Source organism: Calypte anna, chromosome 2 (assembly GCF_003957555.1).
Source record: "Calypte anna isolate BGI_N300 chromosome 2, bCalAnn1_v1.p, whole genome shotgun sequence".
Lineage (NCBI taxonomy): Eukaryota > Metazoa > Chordata > Aves > Apodiformes > Trochilidae > Calypte > Calypte anna.
The window spans coordinates 21,081,171-21,105,196 of record NC_044245.1 but is presented as its reverse complement, the minus strand read 5'-3'; the positions used below and the strand labels follow the sequence as shown (position 1 = coordinate 21,105,196).

Here is a 24,026-nt window from a genome sequence, read left to right as displayed (position 1 = left end):
TTGTTTCACAATAGCCAGTGATTTAAGAATGGAATTTCAAAAGGGATACTTTCTCATGACAGTTTATAAAATGTTCAGCTTTAATGAAATACCTGTGTAAAGAAAAATGCCCTTCTATCAACATGCTTATTTTCAAAACACTGTAAGACTGCAAATCTGAGAGTTCCTATAAATTGTTTTTAAAGCTATTAAAAGGCTTAATTAAAATGTGCAAGCTGGTTTGGAGTATTTCAAATAAAGCTCTGTATATCACTGGATATATCACTTTCAACTGTGTAACACAATGAAAACCCACCTCGAGCAATGGTGTGTGTAACAGCTGAACCATCCACTGCATACCATTCCAGAAGAAAGCCTTGTCCATTCACAGATGAATCTGACTGAAACTGGATCATCATCGAACTGCCAGAGGATGCAAAAGAAGCAGAGTCTTCACCACAATATGTTGAAATACGACGAGAATGAATGGTGGGCCCATCATAAATCTGCAGAGAGGACAACTGTGCCTGTTACTCACACAGACAAATTTTCATTTGCTCCCTACACAGTAGCTTTCCAAGGAGCAAAATACTCTCTTTAAATGAGCGATGGATCTTTCAGCAAATCCCAGTAAGAAAGAAATCTCTCCTAGAAAAAACTGAAGAAAACCTCTCTTTCTATCATATATGGTTAACTGTGAAGCTTTCACAGAAGAAGGATGTGAATAGAAGCCATCAAAATCAGCTTATGCCCCAAGGGCTGCTCTTTGAAGGCATGAACTGGCCTCCATGTTAAAGATGTCCACTGGTTCAATCTTGTTCGCTGCTGGGGAAAAAAACCCAACATAATCTGCCCGTAAAAAAACGTATTTGTTTTCTTTTTCTTTTTTTCCTTCCTTTTTCCCCTTAAGGAACAGATATATTTTATATTCCATCAACTAAGTATACAATAATAATTTTTCATTTTATGTATTTATAAGACACATTCTTATCTGTCTAGAAGATGCCTCTCTTTTGTCAGTTTCCAAACCTATATATGTTCTTGTCCTTTTCCCCTCAGTAAAAAAATGTCCAATAGAGCCAGGTAATACAAAGTAAACATTAACATTAGGTTGAAGATCTGATCCAGATCAAGGGCTAGGCTGATTGATATCCACTGAATGTCTATCTGATTTAAGAAACTCATTTCATTAACTAATATTGAATTTGGGTATCAGTGAATTAATAATTAATTGAATATACTGAATATACTTAAATAGTATAGATTTTCTCTTTCCCAAAGATGAAAGAAAAGTATAATTAGTGAACAGCTGGTTAAAAAGAAAGACGAGAAGAGATGTAACTTATTTAACTAAGTGGTTAAGTTTAGCTAAGTTAAGAAAGAAGTTATTGCCTGTACTACTCCATTTTGCTTAGCACCATGCATCTGTGTTTTTTAGCTTAGTAAAAAGGCTAGACTGTATCACAAGGTAAAGAAAAACAATCTAACAGTAAGAAAGAAGTACCTTCCTACTGCCAACAGCAAATTATTGATCCAGAGAGCAAGTAAAGTGCAAGTAGAGGATTGTTCCTTGTAGGATTTTAAAGTAACCGTATTTTTAGAGGCACTGAGATGTTATAGTCACTGTTGTCCTCAGCTGAACCAGCAAAGAGCAAAGTTCAATCTGCTATCTGACCTGAAATTATTTGATTTGAAAATTCAGGCTTGTACCATTGTGGAATTCTTTTTAATAAGTTTCAAACTTAGAGATTGAAAATACCTATTAGGGGGCCAAAGAGTATGTAACCCTTCCTACAGCTATTAATAGCAAAAGCAATAAGCCACACGAAATCCTGGAAATTCTCCCCATTCCTCTTGTAGGTTTCCTTAGTCATCATTTTTATCAAAGTTAATTGAAATAAAATAGTCTCTCACAATAAAATCACCTTTAATTTGTCGTAACGACACCTGTGATCATTTTCAATATCCATCTGCAGGATATGGCCATGAATGACTTGTGAAGAATTAACACTTATTCGCCACTGGTAATTGGAATTGTGAGGGTAACTTCTAGGCCACTGTGGTGAAGCTATTTGTCCTCTGCTTCCCACGATGTCATTTCCATACACTGCAAAACATGAAAGAGAAAACTACAGCCTCTAACTCACGTAGATTAAAAGACACATTGGGGTCCAGTCTGAAATTATGCTTCAGCATGTCTGACTTTATTTACTTAGGATTAGGCAGCACTGCAAGGCACAGATCTGTGTTTCAGAAAGTTCTAGGGTGCACATCTAATTATTTGTTTGTTGTGAGGGATGAAGTGTGCCCTTATCTGAAGGAAATTCCCCACTCAAGTTGTGTTGAGTTACATGTAGGAGAGGTGGGAAGATGGCACACCTAAATTGCTCCTTGACTCTAACTACTTCATGTTAATTTCTCCCCAAGAAGCATTAAATATATTTTTTTCAAATGCTTTTGTGCGTTCTGGTGAAAAATGGTGATGATTCACTTGAACTCTGAACTATTGATAATTATTTTTGAAAATGAGTAGCAGAGGTTCCAAAGTCAGGAAAATTATTTGAAGTTTAGCTTGATTAATCAGAATGGTCATGGATGTCTAGCTTCAGCAGTCTGGTCATGCAGTAAGTCAGACTGATGTTTGCAACGGTCCCTTGAAATACTGGATCTATATAGTGGCATAATTTCCTCTTCTTGTAATTCTGCTCCCTGGCTGATGGCATCTAGATCCAAACTAGAAGATGAACACTGTTGCATTGAAAAAGCAAAATGGAAAGCTGAGAAAGAAATGCTTTCCTCTTAATTCGTGAATTGCTTAATAAATGGAAACACAAACATTAAATACTATTGCTCACTCTTGGGTAGCAAAGACACATGGTCAGTTATTCTTAACTCTAACAGGCTACTGGTAAACTTGGATTGCAATCAAAGTTTTCAGTATTAGACTCTTGTTCATGTCTTCACAGCCCAGCACTCCTGAAGGAAGAATGTAAAAACCAGGTGATAAACTCTTGAAAAACTGTAAGTGAAATAGAGGACATTCAATCTTCTGTAACCCTTGGAATTTTTCCTTCTTGAAGCATAATATAATTAATTTGAAAAAATATTGTCTGCTAATATTGTCTGTTACAATAATTTAAAAAGATAGATTGTTAGGTCTAGTTTTTTACGTTGTACTTAATACACTTACATCCACACAAGTTCTGTTCTGACATGTTTTGAGCATCCTTTTATATTCAACAGATATTTTACAAAATATTTTAAAGTGAATTCCCAGCCTTGCAGAAATCAACAAGCATTTTCTACTAGACTTTACAAGGCCAAACTTTCACTTTTTGAAATAATTTTGGTAGTGCCATGAAAGAACAATAGTTTTCAATTAAATAACATTTACTTACAGTGAGAGAATGTGGCCCTGAAACCAACATCAGTGCCTGAGCTGTCTGAGACAAATTTGACCCACAGGACATGTCCAACAGTAGATGTATAATTTGAAGGCAAGGAGTTCCCACAGAATCGTCCTGCCACCTCGCCTGTATCGTTCCCTTCACGAATCTCCAGGTAATCTTTGGTGCAGCTGCTACTATCTTCCACCTGAAAGGCTCTGTTTCAATAGCAGAAAAAGAGCATTAGCCAGCATATGACAGGTAGATACCCCAGTGTTTGCCTCGCCCTCTTAGCTTCTACTACAACAGATTAGAATAGGGCAGCAACAATACTCTCCAGAACCCAGAAGTCACTGCTCATCACCTGGTAATGCTGTTGATACAGAGCTCTCTTCTTTCTAGGTCCTTATTGACAGAACATCAGTTTGATGATAAAAAATTATAATTGTTAAGAGTTCTCAATTCCCTATAATATTTCTTGGTTCTCCAGTAACAACCATGAAACACAGAAAGTTCCTGATATAAAAACAACAGGCAGACTGTTTATTTGGTGCACATCGACATGCAGAGAATACTTTTAGACTTACAGATCTATCTGCAGTTCCTTTATATGTATAGTATTTCAGTGTACTTTTGGGGGAGAAAATTCCCAGAGTTCTAGGTTAATTTGTAACTAATATTTCAGAGCTTAGCAATCCCTTAGCAGTGTCTCCAGAATTAGAAAATATTACTTCTTTTCTGGCCTGAGTTTCACACAACTGTGAACTGTGCACACAAAATCTTAGGAAGTGTTATTAACTCTTCTAAAACAATTTTTATCTTAGAAAGGAATGGGATTCAGTAATCAAATTATAAATTCTAGATGACTGCACCTAGATGAATGCTATATATATTCTAAAAATCTTATGTTATTATAAGTGAAGTGCTTTGATCCAACCCAGTACACTTTTCAGAAGCAGGCTACAAATATATAGTAGAGATTCTAGAGAGTGTCCCTTATAACCAGTGTCCCAGATATTTATGCTTTCTGGTTTTCTGGTAATGACTCCTCCCCTTCAGTTCTAAATATATCCATAAGTGTACAATGTACACATGACGTGAAATGCTTCCAAACACTCATCTGGATATAGTTTAGACTAATTTAAAGTTAACCATCAAATTGCAAGTGAGGCATTTATTTTCAGACTGAGCTGAGGCACATAAATGCCTCATGCCAAAAAAACTTTATAAACCCGTAATATTAAATTAGATGACATAAATATTGCTTTCTAACACAATTACTCAATGCTTTACAGCATTTTCATCTTGCCTTTCAGCTATGTGTAACTGAAGAAAAACATCTTCTCAGCGTCACTTTATATAACTGAATGTATGTTCCACTGCTTCACATTAGATTTCTGTTTGGTTCTGAAGAGTTGCTATTCATTATTTTGTAGCAAAATATTTTGGAAAATGTTTTCCGGCTGTAGCATATTTTCTCTGCTTCACTGAGTAAGGGAGGAATAGAATGTTCTTTTTATTGAGTTAATGAATCAGTACTTGCTTAACAAATTGCACCTTATGAAGCCAGCATGTTACTGGGTAAATTTTCCTTCTGTCTCGATTAGCTGTAAATGCAGGTTCAGAATTACTTTTCTTTTCCTGATGATGCTTGATAAGCTTTGCAATGAGTCGGTGTTCTCTTTCTTGGCAGCAGCCACTGTTTGATGCCAGGAAATGGAGCAGCTCAGAAACCCATGTCATGGGTAAAGAAAAACTTAACGACCCTGGTAAAGGACTCCACATTGTTCTGTGGATCACGCATGACTTTCCTGTCAGAAGTCTTCAAAGGAAAGTTACTTTGCTGAAGGGAAAACAAAATTCCTTCAGATACTTTTATGGTCCCTGTTGCACCCAGATTGCTATAATTGCTGGAAAAATTTTGAGGACTCCAGTAGTAATTCTAACCCTACAATTTGTAGAGTATCTGGCCCCTTTATATTGCTCAACTATATAAAAAATTACTATAATTAATTTGGTAGTAAGGAAATAGTAGGAATTTGCTTTGTAGAGAAAAGACAGCTCAACACAATATTTCTTCTTTTTGTTAATAAGAGAGTAAGAACAGGCTTCTTCAGCAATAAACCACCTAGTTATATAGTGATGCACATGAATATAGGATATGGCAGTGACTAAGACAGGAGAGCACTGATTGCAAATGGCCATTAACCACTGCTATGTTCTCTTTCCAAGTTACTCTAAAAAAATGTTTCAGCTTTACCATCTGGTAATTACACTTCCCAATAAACACAGGGCACCCTTCCAACAGGTCTCTTACTTACATGAAAGACAGCTGAAGCCTATTGCCAGGGGGGCTAAAAATCATCCAAACACACTCAGTGTTGGGTGGATATGCCTCGGGATAGCCAGGGCTGTTGAAAGCTCCTCTGTCCATGTGGAAAGTACCCCCACAAGCTGCAACAATAAGGCAATAGCAGAGATTTTAGAAGGATGGCATAAAAGATATACCCTGACAAAGACAAAGCATTTGCTAGTGAAGAAAGGATTTCTCCTTGTTGTTCTTTAGCATGCTGACGCACTTGCTGAGATGTTAGCCAATAAAAGAGGAAGAGCAACAGGGGATTTTTAAAGAGGGAATGTCAGAGAAACAAAGTCATACAGGATCCATTCTTTTTCTTTTTAGTTGGAGGTATAATGTAGCAACACCTGTCATATGGACTTACATGATGATGATGCAGTATAAGTAGCATGGAAGCCCCTGGCAGAAATGTTGCTGTTTGAGATGAAGTTCACTACCAAGACATTACCAAAAGAAGTGATAGGATATGGTATGGTAGTGCCACAGTAACGGCCTGAAAGAGAATAAGCCAGAAAGAAAATACAGGACTGTTAAGCATTAAATACTTCTGGGGTTAATGCATGACAGCAACCAGGAGTAACATTGGTTGCTTAAAATTGCATCTTTCAATTCAATCTACATAAAAATTAAGTACTCTGTTGCATTAGCACAGAACTCAACTCTGGTAGGAAACTCTTTAAATAGAGGAAGGACTCTGTGCACTCCAGGTACCCTTGTTGTGGGCTATTCTGTCATTGAGCTCCTTTGTGTTCACATTGTCCAGAAATTACAGCCTACATTAATTAAAACAAAAAATACCTGCAAATAAATGATAGCAGTTTCCATTTCACTTACCATAGAATCATGGTGGTTCGAAAGGAGCTTCAAGATCATCGACTTCAACCATCAGTCCGACATCACCTTAACCACTAAATCATCTCCTGAAGCACCACATCTGTCTGTTTTTTGAATACTTCCAGGGATGGTGACTCCACCAACTCCTGGGCAACCAGTTCCAATGCTTCATCACTCTTGGTAAATAATATTTTCCTAATATCTAATCTAAATCTCCTCCTGGCATAACTTGAACCCATTACCTCTTGTCCTGTCAGTAGTCACTGGGGAGAAGAGGCTAACACCCACCTCACTACTTAATTGGTTTCTGATGAAAAAAACAAATGAAAAATAACAGACCAGTTCTCTTGAAACTTATTTTAACATGAGGATTAGGAATACGAATCATTATCCAGCCAAAAGGCATCTGAAAGGAAGGGGAAAAAAGAAAGAGAGAAAGAGAGAAAGAAAGAGAGAAAGAAAGAGAGAAAGAAAGAGAGAAAGAGAGAAAGAGAGAAAGAGAGAAAGAGAGAAAGAAAGAGAGAAAGAGAGAAAGAGAGAAAGAGAGAAAGAGAGAAAGAAAGAAAGAAAGAAAGAAAGAAAGAAAGAAAGAAAGAAAGAAAGCAAGCAAGCAAGCAGCTAGTATCCTGATCCTCTTGCCAAATGAAAGCCAAAGGTAAAAGACAAAAAAATTAATTCTGCTCTCAGCTGCAAACCATTTAAATTCAGTGCTGCTCAATTCTTGCCAAGGAAGCACACACAAAAGTAGAATAATGGATAGAGTAAGGGAGAGCATAATCAGACACAAATATTTCAAACTTCCCAGAAAGGAATTTGAGGCTACCATTGGGATGTGAGGGGAGTCAGGACCACCTTGAGACCAAGGCTCTCCCATGGCTTCCTGGCAGTATAAGCAATTAATTTTGCTGCTCCAGATTGCTCCTGCCACGTGAAGATGATGCCACTTGAATAGAGATGTCAGGAAAAAGATATAGAAAAATTCAGGAATGAGCAGAAAGTCAGGCTTTCCAGGGCTTGAGGAAAATCCATTTTCTGATTCCAGAAACCTGCAGCTTTCTTCACCTATGTTTAGTGGGGTCTGTGCTTAAGTGTAGCTTACATTATGTTTCTGCAGAGTTAACTGGGAATTCAGTTTAAAATGAACTGCTTGGTTTCCAATATTTTTAGCTAAGAAGGAAGGAAAACAGATGCAGTCAACTCCAAACTGCAGGTCAGTAGGAATACAACCAGAGGCTGGAAGGACTGTGCCATTCACACTTAAGACTTACACTCTGTTCCTGGTCTCCTAGTCTCCTCAGGCCAGAGCGGCCAATGAGGTTCCTTTATCAGAGAAAAACTGTTAAACAGAACACCTACAGAAAACCTTCTGCGTATCTTGGGTGTAGCTCTATATATGAAATAAAGAAGGAAAAGGCACAATACCTCGCAGAGGAGCCTCCAAGTTATTCCCATCCAAAATCTCCACAAAATCCATTGTACAGTTTTGTCTGTTCTCAATATCAAAGTCAGTGAATGAGAGTGTGACGTGGTTGACTGGGAACAGCAAAGAGTAAAAACTTATAAAGAAGTTTGACATTTCAGAGAGAATTACATGTAAACATAAATACAGTCTTTTATTTTCTTTTTCTTGCTCCCTATAAAGCACAACATTTGAAGTAGTTTAATTCCTGACATATCGATCAAATCTGATGGAAGTGATTCATCCTTACTGCAAAGGTCCTGGTAAATTTCTTAATATTTCAGTACTTTCTAGTACAATTGACAAGAGAAGCATCAGATTTAATACATACATATGAATCAAAGTTTCCTAATATCTCAACAGCTTCACTTCAAATTGAAGCTGTTAGCAAATGGAAATGGAAATTTTACACACATTCAGAAACAAACATTTCTATACATCCATGACCTTCTGTCCCTTTGAGATCTATACCATAGACCCAGACAAAATGTGAATTGATGCTGCCCTGCTCCAGGCTTAGCAAGAGCTGTTTCTTTCATCATTTTGTAACATACATCAACTGGATTGGTTAAAGGATCATTAACTACCCTTAGCTATATTTGTGCAGAATCGGATTTTCCACACCCTTGTACTGCAGGCTATGTTCTGAAAAAGAGGATTTCCGACAGAGAGAACTTTTGACACTTGTATTGCTCTTGTTTGTACAATATGAAAAAAGGTTAAGTCACAACTTGAAGAAGAGAGGCTGTCCTCAAGACCAGTCTGAGACAGTAGTTAGTCCTTCAGGTGGGTCAGATAGAGTCTAGTGATTTAGATGAAAGTTTTCTCCCACATTGACTGAGCCTGAATTTGACACAAATACATTGCTTCTCAGTGGGCTACAGTTAATTAGCTAGAACAAGCTGAAATGACAGACAGGGACCCAGGCACTGCATTCAGCAGGGTGCCACTGACTGGCATTCGGCTGCACCCTTGGTGTCCTGCCTGCTCAATCAATTCCTGCTATCAATGCGGGTCCTGGGGATACAAAGCAAAAAGCAAAAACCCAGTGGGTGACAAGAGCAGGAGACTTGTTGGTCTTCAGTAAAAGCAGAGCAGGAACTCTCTGTGGTTTGCCATTGGCTAAATCTATTGTATCTGTCTGTGCCCTGCAATGCTGTGCAACTGGCACGGTGCAGCCACGTGTACCTATAACGTGGGGTTTGTGGTGATCCTGGTGGTAAAGTGGAGGAAGTCACTGTATACACAGGCTACTTCTTACACAGCTTTGTCCTGGTGTCTCGGGAGACAACAGTTGGGTATGACTTTTCAACCTGGATCCAGGAAAAGACTCTTTAGAAATAAATGTGGTGTAGGTGAGGAACAGCTTTGATTAAGCCCTTTCCTGATTTTTGTTTTGATGTTTTCTTTGGAAAATTGATTTTAGTATGATAATTTAGCAAAATAAACTTATGTGGTTGGAACATTCTATGATTTCAACAACAGTGACTAAATGTCAGATCAGTAACTGAGGTTCACTAATTGCTATTAAAAAAAAACAAAACAAACACTTTTATTTTAAATTATATTACCAGGCTACTAATACCCAATTTTAAAAAACCATAAAGAATCTTATACGATGTAAAGGTAATACTGGGTATTATCTACTAAGGGTAATAACAATGACTGATGGAAAAGTCTTGGTGTGTTATGTTCAATCATAAAAAATAAGATGTAAAATTAGACAGGAACATTGGAGATTACATCTATCCACATAAACCAACTTATCAATATTTTTAAAATTTGTATTTGAGATGGAAATTCATCTGTACCTTTTCTCCTTATTTAATTAATTTCTTTTTTAAATGTTAACAGCATAGATTTTATTTAAAACAACCCTAGCTTGAAAAATTCAGAAACAAATAAGATTTTCTCATGAACAAATCCAACTTCATATAGTGTTCAACGTCTCACTTATAACTGCAACACTTGAGTCACAGTAAATCAGCTCAGATGAAAAAGTTGTAAAGTGTTTTCCTCCCTGTGCACTAAATCTTTTACAGTGGAATCTGGCTTTGGACAGATTAAGAGAGCCACACTCTCCAACTACCAGGATGCAGAACTTCCTAGAGAAATAATGGGAGAATTTTATATTGTTATTACAGAAAAGAAGATGAGGATGTTAGTCATCCCAGCTAACTATAAAAGATGTTTTTACTTACATGGTTCCTGAGCCTGAATAATCCAGCTGCAGTTCTGATTGTTTGGGTATTTGGCAGGATACAGAGGAGAGGAAATTGTTGCCCCAACTGAATCTGACTCTATGAAACTTCCACATGCTGTACAACAAAACATATACACACACACATAGATGCTCATATATACAAAACTCATATCTTAGATTCTGTAGTGAAAACTAATACATAAAATGTAACATTCTACTTCAATGTGAAATGAGGATAAAATTCAGTTTACCAAAAAGACTTAAGGACTCGCTTCCAGCACCAGGTGTACTTTCTTAACCTGGATCCACAGGTTATGCTGCACCTGGCTGATCATCTGAGAGAAGCCTTAGTGTGTGAGAGAAGAGTGACTTAGAACCTCATCTTTATCAGCTCCTCAAAGCCCAGAAGAGCAATCTTGGGGCCAAAATAACTTGGCTTCAGACTAGTGCAGTTATACAATTGTTTCTTTGATAATTTGCCTGAGTTGACAACTAGGAAGAAAAAAAATCATAAGGAATTCTCCAGAATATTCCAATGTCCAAGGATGGTATCACATTGCAATGGTATGATCTTCTCATGAGCTACATCAACCAAAATGTAGTTGTATGAGATGTTGCACATGTGCAACAGCTGGGCTGACTGCACAACTGGCTAACAGTGCTGATTGCTGCTACGCTCCACTTCTAATCATCCTGACTCACCATAAACCCCTCAGGTCTGGATAGGCATATGAAATACTATTTTTTTACCAGGTCTGTGGAAATAGCCAGTTCCACATTTTTTCCAGGACAGTTATGAATAGCTAACCATCTAGGGAGGAGGAACAAGATGCATCTGATATGTGCTAGATGCCTTGCTATAACAAGTACTTTTTTTCCCAATCAAAGAATACATGACAATCCTTAGATTTTAAATTCTATGATCTATATTTTGAAAAAAAAACAGTCTTGTTAAAGATACACATTGGTAAGCTACATGTATAGAAACATTTCACCTATCAACTGTGCTAAAAGACTGTATCTAATACAAGCAAACTGGTGACTAGATAAATGTGCCTTAATGTAAATGATGAAATTACCTTCAGTAAATTGAGCACTGAAGCCTCTGTGCTGGATGGTTGTATCAGAGTGCAGTCGGATGTACATCACATTCTTGGAGGATGTGATAGGAGGAGGAAGCTGTGTTCCACAGAGTTTTCTAAGAAGTGGTGCTTCATTGCTAGGACCATCAAATACCTATTAAGGAAAGATCACCAGATGTAATTGGTTTCAAGGGGAAAATTGAAGAGATTTTTATTTCATTTGCTCTCATGTTTGATCTCATTTTGATACAACCCTGATCTGGGCATGTAAACAAACTATGCCTTGCCTATCTTAATTCTGAGGCCATTTCCAAAAAAATGCCTCTATTTCAAGCTGAAGTTAACTGTAGCCTTTATAAAAAAAACACACCAAGTAATCATCTTCCTCTTTGTGTATCTGGTATGGAAGCAACTCTCCTTTAATAATACACATATTCCCATACTTTTATTGTTTTCTATTAATGGCCAACATGATTTTCCATGTAGCTTTTATTCAGTTAAATCCTAGATCTTGCCTCAGTAAAAACTTCTAAATTGGCCCTAATATGCAACTAGTATGCCAGTGGGATCTATGACTGTGTACAAGAAGAGAAGACAGTGGGATTATGGTTTTTAGATACATGTACCCATTACAGAAATCAGAGTCCATGTAGCTATGCCTTGATAGCTTTGGGGTTTAAAACTGCACAAATATACAGAAGTGTTATTTAAGCAGAGGGTAAAGAAAAAAAAAAAGGGGGGGGAGAGGGAAGAAAGTAAAGATAGGTTTAAAAACTTAACTTCACTTTTAATTTTACCACAAATGCGTTCCTTCTCTTTTTTCCCCTCACAGCTGATAATTTAATTTCCTTCCTCTCCGTTTCACAATGAGGAAGAGGTTAGTGAAGTTAAAACCAATGAGTTTCTAGCTGAAGCAACATAAAAATTATAACAAGAGAAATGACAGAGAGGGGAAAATGGCCACAGTCTCAGTCTCCCATTAATCTTTCCTAGCACTCCAGAAGACATGATTTGTTGCTGCTGTGTTTGGAGCCATGGGTTACTCTCAGAGCCCTTGAGCCTGGTTTCAGAAGTGATGAGCACTGGAGGCATCAGCACAGTTGCATGACCCACAGAGGAAGAGCTTTTGGGCTGCTGGGCAGCAACATCTGAGTTCAGTTCCTGCTTCAGCACTGATGTCGTGCATTACCATAAACCCATCACTTAGTATAACCTGTTACTCAGCTTCCTGTAGCAAAATGAAGAAATAGAGATAAAAATATGAATAGGAAGACTGAGAGATATTCAGGACATAAAAAGCTATATAAAAGCCTGCTTTGATCAAAACAATACTGTTGGGTTAGGAGAAATGTAATACTTATTGAGATTGTTTTCTTTTACCTCAAAATGTCTCAAGTATGAGCAAGTCTGTGCAATGCAGCACTGCTGAATTAAGAATTTCTTATTAGATTGTATAATACAATGCAATGATCCTGCCTCCAGTATTCAAAGGCGTTCAAGCACAATAGTAAAAAAAAAAAATCAAAACAGTAGCTGAGGGAAAGGTGACCTGTCTAAAATAAACCTTAGAGCTGAAAAAACTCCTGCTTAATCCACTGATAAACCCTACAGAGCCAACGCTATGTTCATGCATTAAACATTTGCCCTTGGGTCTGTATCACTAGCTAGCTGTGTGGGATCTTAAGGCAGAGTATTAAGTGTACTGCAATGTCTGTAAAAATGAATACCTGGTAAAAAGACCCAAAACATCCATCCACTCAACCTTTTCTTTTCTCTTGGCACTCTGCCACAGTCAGCCATTCAATACATAGTGTGCAGCATTTATTCTTCCTCTGCACATATATTACGCATATAAATCAGATTGGCTGGGGTAAAAAGCCACAAAGTGTGGAATGTGCAAAAAGTAATGACTAATAAAATAACCCTTAGGAATTAAAGTACTGTCTTTCCCTAGTGACAGGACTTTGCCTGAATGCTAGAGCTAAGAATGAATTAAATTAACAGATCATAGATAGAGGGCTTGACTACAGTTCATGTAAACTGCTGGTTCGGATGGATCTGTGCCACTCTGAACAAGCTGAAGACATGACTCTTGACACATGGACAGTTGTGACACTCTAGTAGTTGAGCTTTCTCACTTGGTAAGATTCTAAGGATGAGGAACATAACAAACTAAGTAGGCATTTCATCCAAGAACTTTCTGGGTTAAAGAAATCTTCCTATGCTAACACTGGGAGAAGAGCATGAAGTCAGAGGAATGTTTTCTAAGTCATGTGTATGCTATTCCTGGGCAGCTTGACTGAAGAATAGTAGTGCCTTCACTTTCAGAAACCCAAAAATGATTCCTAGCCTTTTCACTTGCTAAAAATTTGATTAAAACAGCTCAGCAAAAGCACTAGTGAATTGCAGCAGCAAATGTTAGGAGTTACGGCAGCTACAAGTTAAGTGAGAGCAGTAACACATGGATATTTTATGGCTGCATCATTTTTGCTCACCTGCTATATATTAGCTTGAACTATTTTACAGGGAGAATTTCAATCTTGAATCTAGATCATAAACCACAATATTCACACTCTACTTCTGGGAGGAGTTGTGTCTCTCTGCAACTTCTTGAAGTTATTTTGAAAATATCTAAGAAATGCATTTCTGTGACTGCATGAGTAAAAGAAAATTACACATCTACTTATTTAAAAGCCAAGTTTTCATTTGCACTGTGCGTAACACCAATCTGCTCTTCTCCTCCCTTTCCACAGTGAACATAACTGCGTGACTCATTGCCTTCTTGTTCAAATATGTCATGCATTTAGCACAAGTCAATGACAAAAAGGAGACAATTTTCGTCTTCTAAGCCATAAAAACTCCACATATTTCTAGCTGTCCTCTCTTGGAAGATTGCCTCTGCCAGCACCTGGAATAAATGATGTCAGACCTCCTCTCCAGCAGCTCCCAGAGGCTTACATTTCTACATTCCTGTGTACTACTTGCTATACTGCGATAGGAAAGAAAAATAACATTTATTTAATCAAAGCCACTGAAAAGAACAAACTATTTCTCCCTCCACTTCTCAGCTACAAACACTGCCTTCTGAGCCATGTTCTCCTTGAGTCTCCAAATCCTCTTATTGACCCAGACTCCTGGTCATATATGATACTTTTTAAACATCTGGACAAAAAATACAGGAATGAGTGTATTTGGTATTTCTTTCCCCCAGCTTCCCTTCAAAGAAACATTTTCATGTTGTTGTTGATGTTGTAAGACATATTCTCCAGATAGAAATAGACTGATACACAAAGAGAAATTAGTAACTTTTTCCTTATATATGGTGACAATTACAGCAAAATTCTTCTCAAAGATCTTATTCTGTCTACATAATATAACCAAATTAGCAAGATATCTTCACATAGCAGATTAAGATATGTTCTTCTTTTCTAAGAACAGATAAGGAACAGAACTGAGGCATAGAAACTGTGGAATCCAATGAATTTAGGTAGTTAACTGGATGAATAATTTGTGGCCTGGACTTTTTGTGCACTTCATCCATTGACTCTAGAGGGAGCTCAGAGCTGTTACACCGTGGGTTACAATTAGGGGTTTAGAAGTAATTTGGATGAACATAGATCTACATTCAAGACTCAGATGTGAAATAATTTAGCAGAACTGAAAAATGCACTGGGTTCTTTGGACTTGCAGGGTAGCCAAGAAGCACTTTCCAGCAGGCATTTTCCCTCCTATTTGCTCACATGAAAAATGCGAAATGTTACAAGAAAAAAACTACATTTTATGTGTTACCCATAGAAAGGAATTTACAGTAGAAATATTAAAAAAAAAAACAAAACCTTGAGTCATAACACAGGGCAAAATGAGTGGTCCAGAAGGGGAAGGATGAAGGAAAAGGCCATTAGTATACTCAAGGGTAGAGGGAAACCCCAGGAGAACTCACAGCACAAGTAAGATCCATAAAGATAAGTAAAAAATTTAAGAAACAGAAAAGGGTGGAACCACTGTATTACTCATGTAGTAATTGTTTCTATATTAGAGAGAAAAAACCCACATGCTTCCTTAGCTGACCATATTTTCCATTTGTACAGCTTTTGGGACTCAGTTCCTAAACCATTCACAGTCTGACATCTACTTATGTATTTCCAGGCACTCTCTGTTCCCTCACTCTGTTCTCCTGTGTGTGAGGCATACAGGGCTACACAATCCAAGAATCATTTTGTTTGGAAAAGCCTTTTAAGATCATCAGGTCCAACCATTAACCTAGAACTACCAAGTCCACCACTCAACCACGTCCCTAAGCACCACGCCTAAACATCTTGTAAGTATCTCCAGAGATGGTGACTCCACCAGTTCCCTGGGCAGCCTGTTCCAACTCTTGGTAAATATATGTAGCAAATAAATAGATATAGCAAGCCTTGGAATGCAATGAACACAATCACACTCAGGTGTTGGTACCAAGTGATTTTCTGCTAATTGGCATATCAGGTAGACAAAGAAACCTCATTCACTGCTTTCTTGCCCTACATATTCCTCCAGATTAGTACTGAAGTGCTCTTTTCTACCTCATACAGTGGAGCCTTAGAGACCTTGGTTATGTCTTGTCTTCCAATCAGCGTTCTCCCTCACTATTTTTCAAAACACCCTCCCTTTGGAGGGCAGTCACTGATGCCTAGAGTAAATTTAAATCTCCCTCCCTGCTCATGTTGCTGCTTCTTCAGCTGTGTTTTCATGTCTGGGGCTGAGGAGCAACTTCCTCCTCCATCACCCCCAAAAAACCAAAAAGCAGAAGCAAACAATAGGTCCTCATATAGCAATAAAGGAAAAGTGTGCCACTGCACTGCAATCATCTGCAAACCCTGCTCATGCAAAGAGCTCTGCCACAGATATCTTCCCTGCCAGCTGAAGGTTTGATATCTTTTAATGATTAAAAACTCAGTGCCTGTATTCAGTCTTGAATGGAAACAGGAGTTGTGCCTGAGCTCACAGAGCTGAGTACTCTACAAAGTGTTTAGACATGTACATCCATCCATTGGCATCATGTTTAAAAGAGAAATTTGTATATTTGGTCTTTTCAGAATTTAGCCCTTAATTTGCAGTTTTGGGGGTATTTATACCATACTGCTGTTTCAGATGGCCTGTGTTACTGTCAAGCAATCTGATTTTCTACTCCTGTGTGGTGTCACAGAAGACTTGGAAGTTTTTTCTATAGATTTTCATTTATAGTGATACCATTGATATAGTTAAACAATTTAAAATAAAAGACATAACCATACTTCCCCATGCTTCAGAACGAGGAAAAAAAAAAAAAAAAAAAAGAACATTTATTGTACAAAGATCCTTTGTGCCCAGATGAAATCTTCAGTTCTGCTCAGCAAAATGGGGACACATTTTCTTTTTTCTGATTCAGTACAAAAAAGCTTCACAAGGCAATGCTGTAAAAACTGATGCTGTTTTCAAAAGAGTCTCCATTCCTGCCAAATTGAGCTCTCTGTGAATGACAGTTTATCAAGGAGATGAGAGCTGGATTTTGGGCTACAGCCATTGTGCTTTATCTGACTGGTACTGATCACACATGCCTTTGTACTGAATGAAGTGCAATCTGACATCAATGGTCAGGATTTCATGTCCCTGCTCCCAGAACACCAAGTGGAGATGTGGAGACTTCTTCATTGTTGTGCACTGATTGAGAAGCAACTGGAACTTCAGTGACATCAACAAAAGCTCACAAACCAACAGTCATGTGAAGCTTTTAAGAGAGCAGTGGCTCTAATGAAGCAATTAAACAGACAGCTGAGGAGCACCTAAATACACAAAGAAAACCAGCCAGCCACAACTCTCTCTGGATGTAGACTTTCTTCTCTCTATTCCTCTATTATAGATGTGGACATATATATGGCTTGGAGCAAGCCAGTGCTCAGTTTACAGTGGTAAACAGTACTATAAATAGGAACGGATATCATAATAACAGCCATCTATAAGATTAATTCCTGTAGTACTAACTACAATTCACACCAACAAAAAAGAAACCCATACAAGAGGATGTGGCATGCACCAATTTCAGTAAAAGTTCTTTTCAGATATAATTGGGAACCTGGAAGAATGCAGAAATACATCTGTGAAGATCATTTCATTGGTGAAGCAAAGGGAAATAGGTAATAACTATTTAGCTATAAATTTAAGCCTCAGGTCATCAGTGAATTCATATGACTATGCAACTACTAGTCTGAAACCAGCTGCAGCCTGGGTTGCACAGTAAGCTTCCTCTTTGGCAAGCATTTCACCAGACTAATTAGGCAAACTTGAAATGTCTATTGTTACTTACTGCAACATTGTCATAGTTACATGAATTGTGATTTTCAATGTCAAAATCCGTGAAATTCAATAGAACTCTGTGGCTGTAGTCAACTTGGATAACCCACGAACAATCTGTGTTGTTATTATAAGGTTGAGGATAGTTTGGAGAATGGATTTCCCCACTGTTAGCTTGGAATATACCACCGCAGCCTGAAAAAGACATAATCAGTTTTAAATCATCTTTTATGCTTACTGAGATTTCAGCTAGATTTTTAAACTAAGGACACACATGTTTACATTTTCTTCATGAAACTTTTGTAAGATGAGTGCTCCAACTGTTGAAGTGTCCTGTCCACAACAAAAATCAAGGAAATTACTATCGGGAAAGCATAATATTATCACTACTGGTGTATAAGCAACAACAATGCCTGTAAGCAATGTTTCTGTCCAACCACAGGCTAAAATTCCTCTATCCTAGATATTGTAAAAGCAGTCAACAGTACTGTTCATATGAATGCCATAGATATAGCATACAGAGAAAGCAATGCTTATGCTTAGCTGAGCACAGGAGTAAAGAAAAAAATTGTGAAAATATCAAGACATCTAGGAGCTCCACTTTCCACATGAGCAGTACAATAACAGCAAGTGTCAAGTTTCTACTTCTCTACCCATGCAGCTGAGGGCTTCCTGATGACTCCACACTCAGGTGTTTCTGACCGGAAAAATTCCAGTGTGCATGAATATCTAAATACCCTGGAATGATCAATCCTGTGCAGGAAGTGCCAGGGCTTCAATAGGACTGACACAAACTCCTGTTTGTTGGAAAGTGGTGGAGGAGGGTGAGAGAAAGATGTTGGGACTGCTGCAGATGGAGGCAGCCTGCTGGAAGGATAGGAACTATACTGTTATTGCATTATGATGAGTGGGTATTTTAGAGCCTAGAGGAGGGCTGGAGTACAACAGGCAAGATGCTATAAAGTGATGAGAAAGCTTCAGGGATTTTAAGTGGAAAAAAATAAACCTCCAGATCTCAGAAGGGTATTAATCCAAAGCAGTATTTTAGAATTTTTTGTATTTTAAAAAAATATCTTGTGCCTTTCTGATAAAACTTATTAGAATGAAGAAATATAAGCCTTGACAAACTAATAATTGAGTGTGCTTAATCAAACAAAACTGCAAGAATTAAAATCTGCCTCTCCTCACCTCTCATTGCATTTATTTTCTGGTAACTGCCCTTTTCATAAGAACTCCCATGTAGAGACATGTGGTTGGGTCTGTTAAGCAAGTCTTTTTTAAATGATTACCAGTAAGGCTTTGAACAAATAATCGCATGAGAAATGGGTGAACCTTATAGAGTTCAAATATTTATTAATCACTCCAAATATTTTTTCAGTCCACTGAGTATTCCAAGCTAAGCCACATTCTCAGATATTTTTCACTTTACAGTTTTAAAACCAAGGGTATCATTCAGCTAATAAAGGACTCTCTGTGGGTGAGTGGCTGGAAAGAACTGCTAGAATGCAAAAGTTCTTTCTGATTACAGGAATGTCTTGGTTAATTATGTAAAGAAGAAACCCCAAATAGGTACACTCTAATAAAATATATAAATAGGCCTAGATTTAAGATAGATACACAATTTTTTCCTCTGTGTGATTTTCATCATCTCTTAGTGTTGCCAAACCCAGTAACACCCAAATTCTTCTTCAGCTTCCAGCCCTATACTATTTGACTGCTTTAATTGCTAGCATGGCTGATCCACAACTCTCAGATTTCTTGAATTTCTCCTGGTATGACTCTATATACTCACCACCCGGATTTTCTTGCCAGGAGGCATTAAAACCTTTCCCTGTCACTGCTGCATCTGTCTTGAAACGGACAACAGCTGAATTCCCAGTAGTAGAGACTCGCAGTGGGTTCTGTGCTGATCTTGAAACACACAGCTGGGCTAGTCTGGGAGAGAGGAAATCAGGACCACCATAGACCTAGAAATAAGAGAAATCTGTCAAAGTTTTTCAAAGAGACCATCTGCTGCATGGAATACATGAGAACTGTTTGGATAGGAGACAAAAAAAAATGCAAGTATTGAAAGTGATTCCACACTGTGAAATATAAAGTAGCTAATAAAGTTATTTTCTCTGCAAGTTTACTTGGCATCTGAACCACCTAGTGGTATGAAATTCTATATTATTTCAAAACAGTCTTGCTTTAAATAAGAACATTCTGCTTTGGGGACTCTGCCACATTCATCTTCCCCCATCCCTCCAGGGTTAGCACCTTGTTTCTCTGGGGAAATAGAAACAGCTTTTTTTGTGTGCTTGTGCAAATAAACAATCTCAATAGGAATTTATGCTGATATTTTGTACCCTTTGTGTTTAAAGGAACATCTAAGACTGATTTTTTAACTGGGGACAGATTTCATCATTCTTTCTTATAAAACAAAAAAACATTGCAATGCTGTTGACCTTAATGGCAGAATCAAAATCCAAACTATGGGATTTTGGTCAGGTAAATTACATTTTGATAATAGTTTTTGGTCACAAGGATATATATCACACATACTTCCCAGAGAAGACAGGTTTTGATTTCTAATTATTTCCTACTCTAAAGAGTGTCCCTCAGGCAGTCATAAATCAGAAAACCACCACTCTCTTAAACATTATCAGCAGTGTTGCGTGTATTTTTAAACCAATTCAAGTGAATTCAATGGCAGTGCTAAATCCTTGTTAATCTTGTTTCTTCTTTTCCAAAAGGGATATGGGAATTTAATTTGAGCCCATTTATAACTTGTGGAACTAGCCTATGTTCCTTATTCTTTCCTCACACATATGAAGAAAACACACATGTCCTGTTAAATTTTCAACACCAGGCATATGATTTTGGTTCCTACTGCCTTCAGTGACTGATTTTTTTTGTTTCATACTATCCTAGAATAGTTTGGGCTGAAAGGGACCTTTAAAGGTCACCTAGTCCAACCACCCCATGCAGCCAGTGACATCTTCAGCTAGTTCAGGTTGTTCAGAGACCCATCTAAGCTGACCTTGAACATTTCCAGGAATGTAACATTTACTATCTTTCTGGGCAACTTGTTACTGTCATTGTAAAAAAATGTCATCCTTCTATCTACTCTAAATCTACCCTCTTTTAATTTAAAACCATTACCTCTTGTCCTTTCAGAACTGGTCCTGCCAAACAGGTTGTCCCCAACTTTCTACTAAGCCCCCTTTGAGTGCTGAAAGTCTACCATAAGGTCTGCTCAGAGCCTTCTCTTTTCTAGGCTGAATAACCCCAACTCTCTCAGACTTTCTTCACAGGAGAGATTCTCCAGCCCTCTGATAATTTTTGTGGCCTTCTTCTGAGCCTGTTCGAACAGATTAAACTATTTTCTGTGCTGAAGGCTTCTTCCATGCTAATGAACTGCCAAATTACCCTTCCATTGGTATGTCTCTGGTAGGACAGCAGCTGTAAAAGTCAGATTGACAGTCACCTCACATGTGAAAACTGTTAATAAGATAAACAATAAGAATGTGCCATTGTCTTTGAGTAACTGGACTAGCAACAGATAGATTCTCATTGTACCATCATACATTCTGTATAAATCCAAAAGTTAAACTATAGAATGGAAAGTTCTAACAAAAACAGGGAATAGGAAGATAAGGCAACAAACCCCACAATGATTTTCCCACTAGCAGCACCTCAATACTGTTCCAATATTCTCTTAGTCTGGTAAACATCAAAAAGTTCAAAAAAAGCAGGCCATGAATCTCTCTCAGGAAGTGGCAGTACCATAAGAACCAACCTTCTATATGACTTCTTTTGGCTTTGATATCTCCTAGATGAGGGAAAACTCCATATTTTAATAAGCTCTGCTGGATACTTTTTAACTTTAGAAGAAGTTTGGGTCCTGTCCAAGCTAAATATCTGAGCAAGTCTTACAAATAGCTGAGCTAGTCCCACTTAGCCAGGGCTAATTGTAGTGCATCACTGTGTGATTGGTTGATCGTGTGCTGACTAACTGCTCACAGTACCTGACACTGCTCTGTGTAAGGGAAAGAACTTTTTTTTAACTGGAAAAATATTCAGTGACTTCAGGGTAATGTGAGACCTCAGAGGGTAAAGCATGCATCCTCAGAAGACACAAGAAATTAATTTTTTTGTAAATTCAGTCCGTTAGATGTTCAGAAGACTCTTTTGTTTTAGTGGCTGATTACACAGGATTAATAGCTTAAGCACTTCAAGTTTGACTGAGATAACACTTTTTTGTTTTCTGCAGGGAGGCTGCATGACTTGACTGGATAACGGTTCTTCTGTCCAATCGATTGTCTCAAGGCATTCAAGAGAAGTCAGAATGGATGAAATCACATCTCAGATTAAAAATCTATAATAAAGCAGTACCCATCTGGGGAATAGCATGTTTGCCTGCTGGAAGCTCAATGTCTTCAGAAAAATCTTGCTGCTTGTGAGGCCAAATGACAGCTGCATTTGTCAGAAGTCTGTTCAAAATGTGAATTTGAAAATGTGTTTGTGGTATACTCCCTGAGTCACAGCCACAGCATGTGATCTAGCAGGAACACATGGTCTTAATCATCTAAATGAGCCCAGGGAAGCTATGTGGCAGAGGAGACAGCAGGAGTTCCTACCATACATCTAATAAACATCACAGACCAGCCTCTCACATCATCCCTGGTGCTCCCTGGGGCCATCTGCACACCAAAGGCAAGGGGACCAAACACAGCTCTGATGTAAACCCTGCTGGTTTCTGTAGTAGTACCTCTGAAATTAACTTGGACCAAGCTGAACACTTATAGCTGACCTGTTAGAAGATACTTAAGGATGGGGAAAAAATATTGATGGAAACCTGAGGTTTGTGGATCTTCTATTGTTAACTGCCCAGCAATGGCCTTTTGCACAGTTTCAAAATAAAAAGCACAGTCAAAGTCATGCTTTGTACAGTTAGGAGTGTATTTTCTTTTCTCCTTTATGCCAGCTCAGTTAATCAGATGTTTTCAGAAGGGTTGGAACAAAAACAAGTTAGAGTGTTTCCATGACAAAAAACAATAAAATGTTACTTTTGGCTACAGAGAGGAAAACCAATAGTTACCACATTAAAAAAAGAAGAGGGAAAAGAGAATGGATGGAAAGAATGAATTTTCAGGGTGTGGTTCACAGAGTCACAGGATGTCTCAGCTGCAAATAGATAAAAAATAATATCAAAAACAATTAGTCTGATCAGAGCACCTGATCCAGAGATAAAATTATGTTGGATGGCAGAGCAGGGATACAGGGCACTGTATTTAAGCCCATGGTTTTAATCTGTTCTTATCATTTGCTTCTGCCCCGTTAGCTCCATTTATTGTTAACAGTCAGCATTCCAGAGTTATGAGCAACAGAAAGCTGTTTTTATGTGGTTGGTCACTCTCATGACACAGATTTTCTGGGAATACAACTGATCCCTGCTCAGATATAACTGCCAGCAAAGAGGGAGTCTGGGTGTGAGAGAAGATTAGGAATTATGGTAATACTTGATGTTTCTTCATATTTAAAAGAGAAGACCAGAGCATCTAATAAGGACTTGGAAGTGTAATAGATTGACAGCCTTCCTTCTTTTTCAGCTCAGGGCTACATCTTGCTGTGGTAGAATGTATTTATAGTTCACAAAAATTCTGGTCAGTGTCAATGAAAAGTTGTCATAATTTAACAAATCAGGCACGGGCATTTTTCTGTGTGCCTGTATTCTAAATAGAAGACATTTAAAAATATTTTTAACTTCTTCATTTTGTACAAAATCATGGATTATTTTTCTATGAAACATATCTAGAACATATCCTTAAGAACAACTTAAAATTTGCTGCTGGTTGTTTGTAAAAGGAATAGATAGGAAAGAAAGGCAGAGTGCAACAGTGACAGGAGAATGTATCGAAAACTTGGGTATGCAGAAGCCATGGGGAAAACGTGAGGATTTCACACACAAAAATTTTACATAAATATCACTGCACAGCCTGAATTAAACATACGACAGGACTGGGATACTGACATGGAAGGGACAGCTTATTTAAGAGGCACTCTCAAAGGAAAGAGAAGGGACTCAGTTACTGTATATTACAAGAATAAATATGGTCCAGAAAAACTTCCAAGAGAGAAATATTGAACAAACTATGGTATAAAAATCAATTCAGCAAAGGTGCTGTGATGAGAAAGATCTCTTCAAATTTTCCTGCAGTTGCCTGCCAGTTCAAAGGGGTGAGGGTGTTTCTAAGTAAAAACTAAATGCATGCAAGTCAATGCATTTAATAATTGCATAAATGTGAGCAAGTTCCATGATTACTTGGGAAATTTTATTAACAAGATAATATATTGTGGAAAATCCATGGAAAAGAATACAATTCATTGCAGCTTCTAAAGGCAGCTGTTTATTTCAGAGACCAGAGCTAAT

The 24,026-nt window shown here is 37.8% G+C and overlaps 1 protein-coding gene across 1 annotated transcript in view; it reads right to left on the bottom strand.

The window, feature by feature from the left end:
- CUBN (cubilin) overlaps window positions 1-24,026 on the bottom strand; it is a 139,420-nt gene that overhangs the window by 51,671 nt on the left and 63,723 nt on the right. Inside the window, exons 30-39 of the mRNA XM_008492690.2 lie at window positions 19,404-19,578; window positions 17,625-17,806; window positions 11,300-11,456; window positions 10,219-10,335; window positions 7,981-8,091; window positions 6,089-6,217; window positions 5,687-5,819; window positions 3,378-3,583; window positions 1,905-2,086; window positions 296-485 (exon numbers count right to left, since the gene is read on the bottom strand). Of these exons, the coding sequence (XP_008490912.2) occupies window positions 296-485; window positions 1,905-2,086; window positions 3,378-3,583; window positions 5,687-5,819; window positions 6,089-6,217; window positions 7,981-8,091; window positions 10,219-10,335; window positions 11,300-11,456; window positions 17,625-17,806; window positions 19,404-19,578 (1,582 nt within the window). The remainder of the gene's footprint in view (window positions 1-295; window positions 486-1,904; window positions 2,087-3,377; window positions 3,584-5,686; window positions 5,820-6,088; window positions 6,218-7,980; window positions 8,092-10,218; window positions 10,336-11,299; window positions 11,457-17,624; window positions 17,807-19,403; window positions 19,579-24,026) is intronic.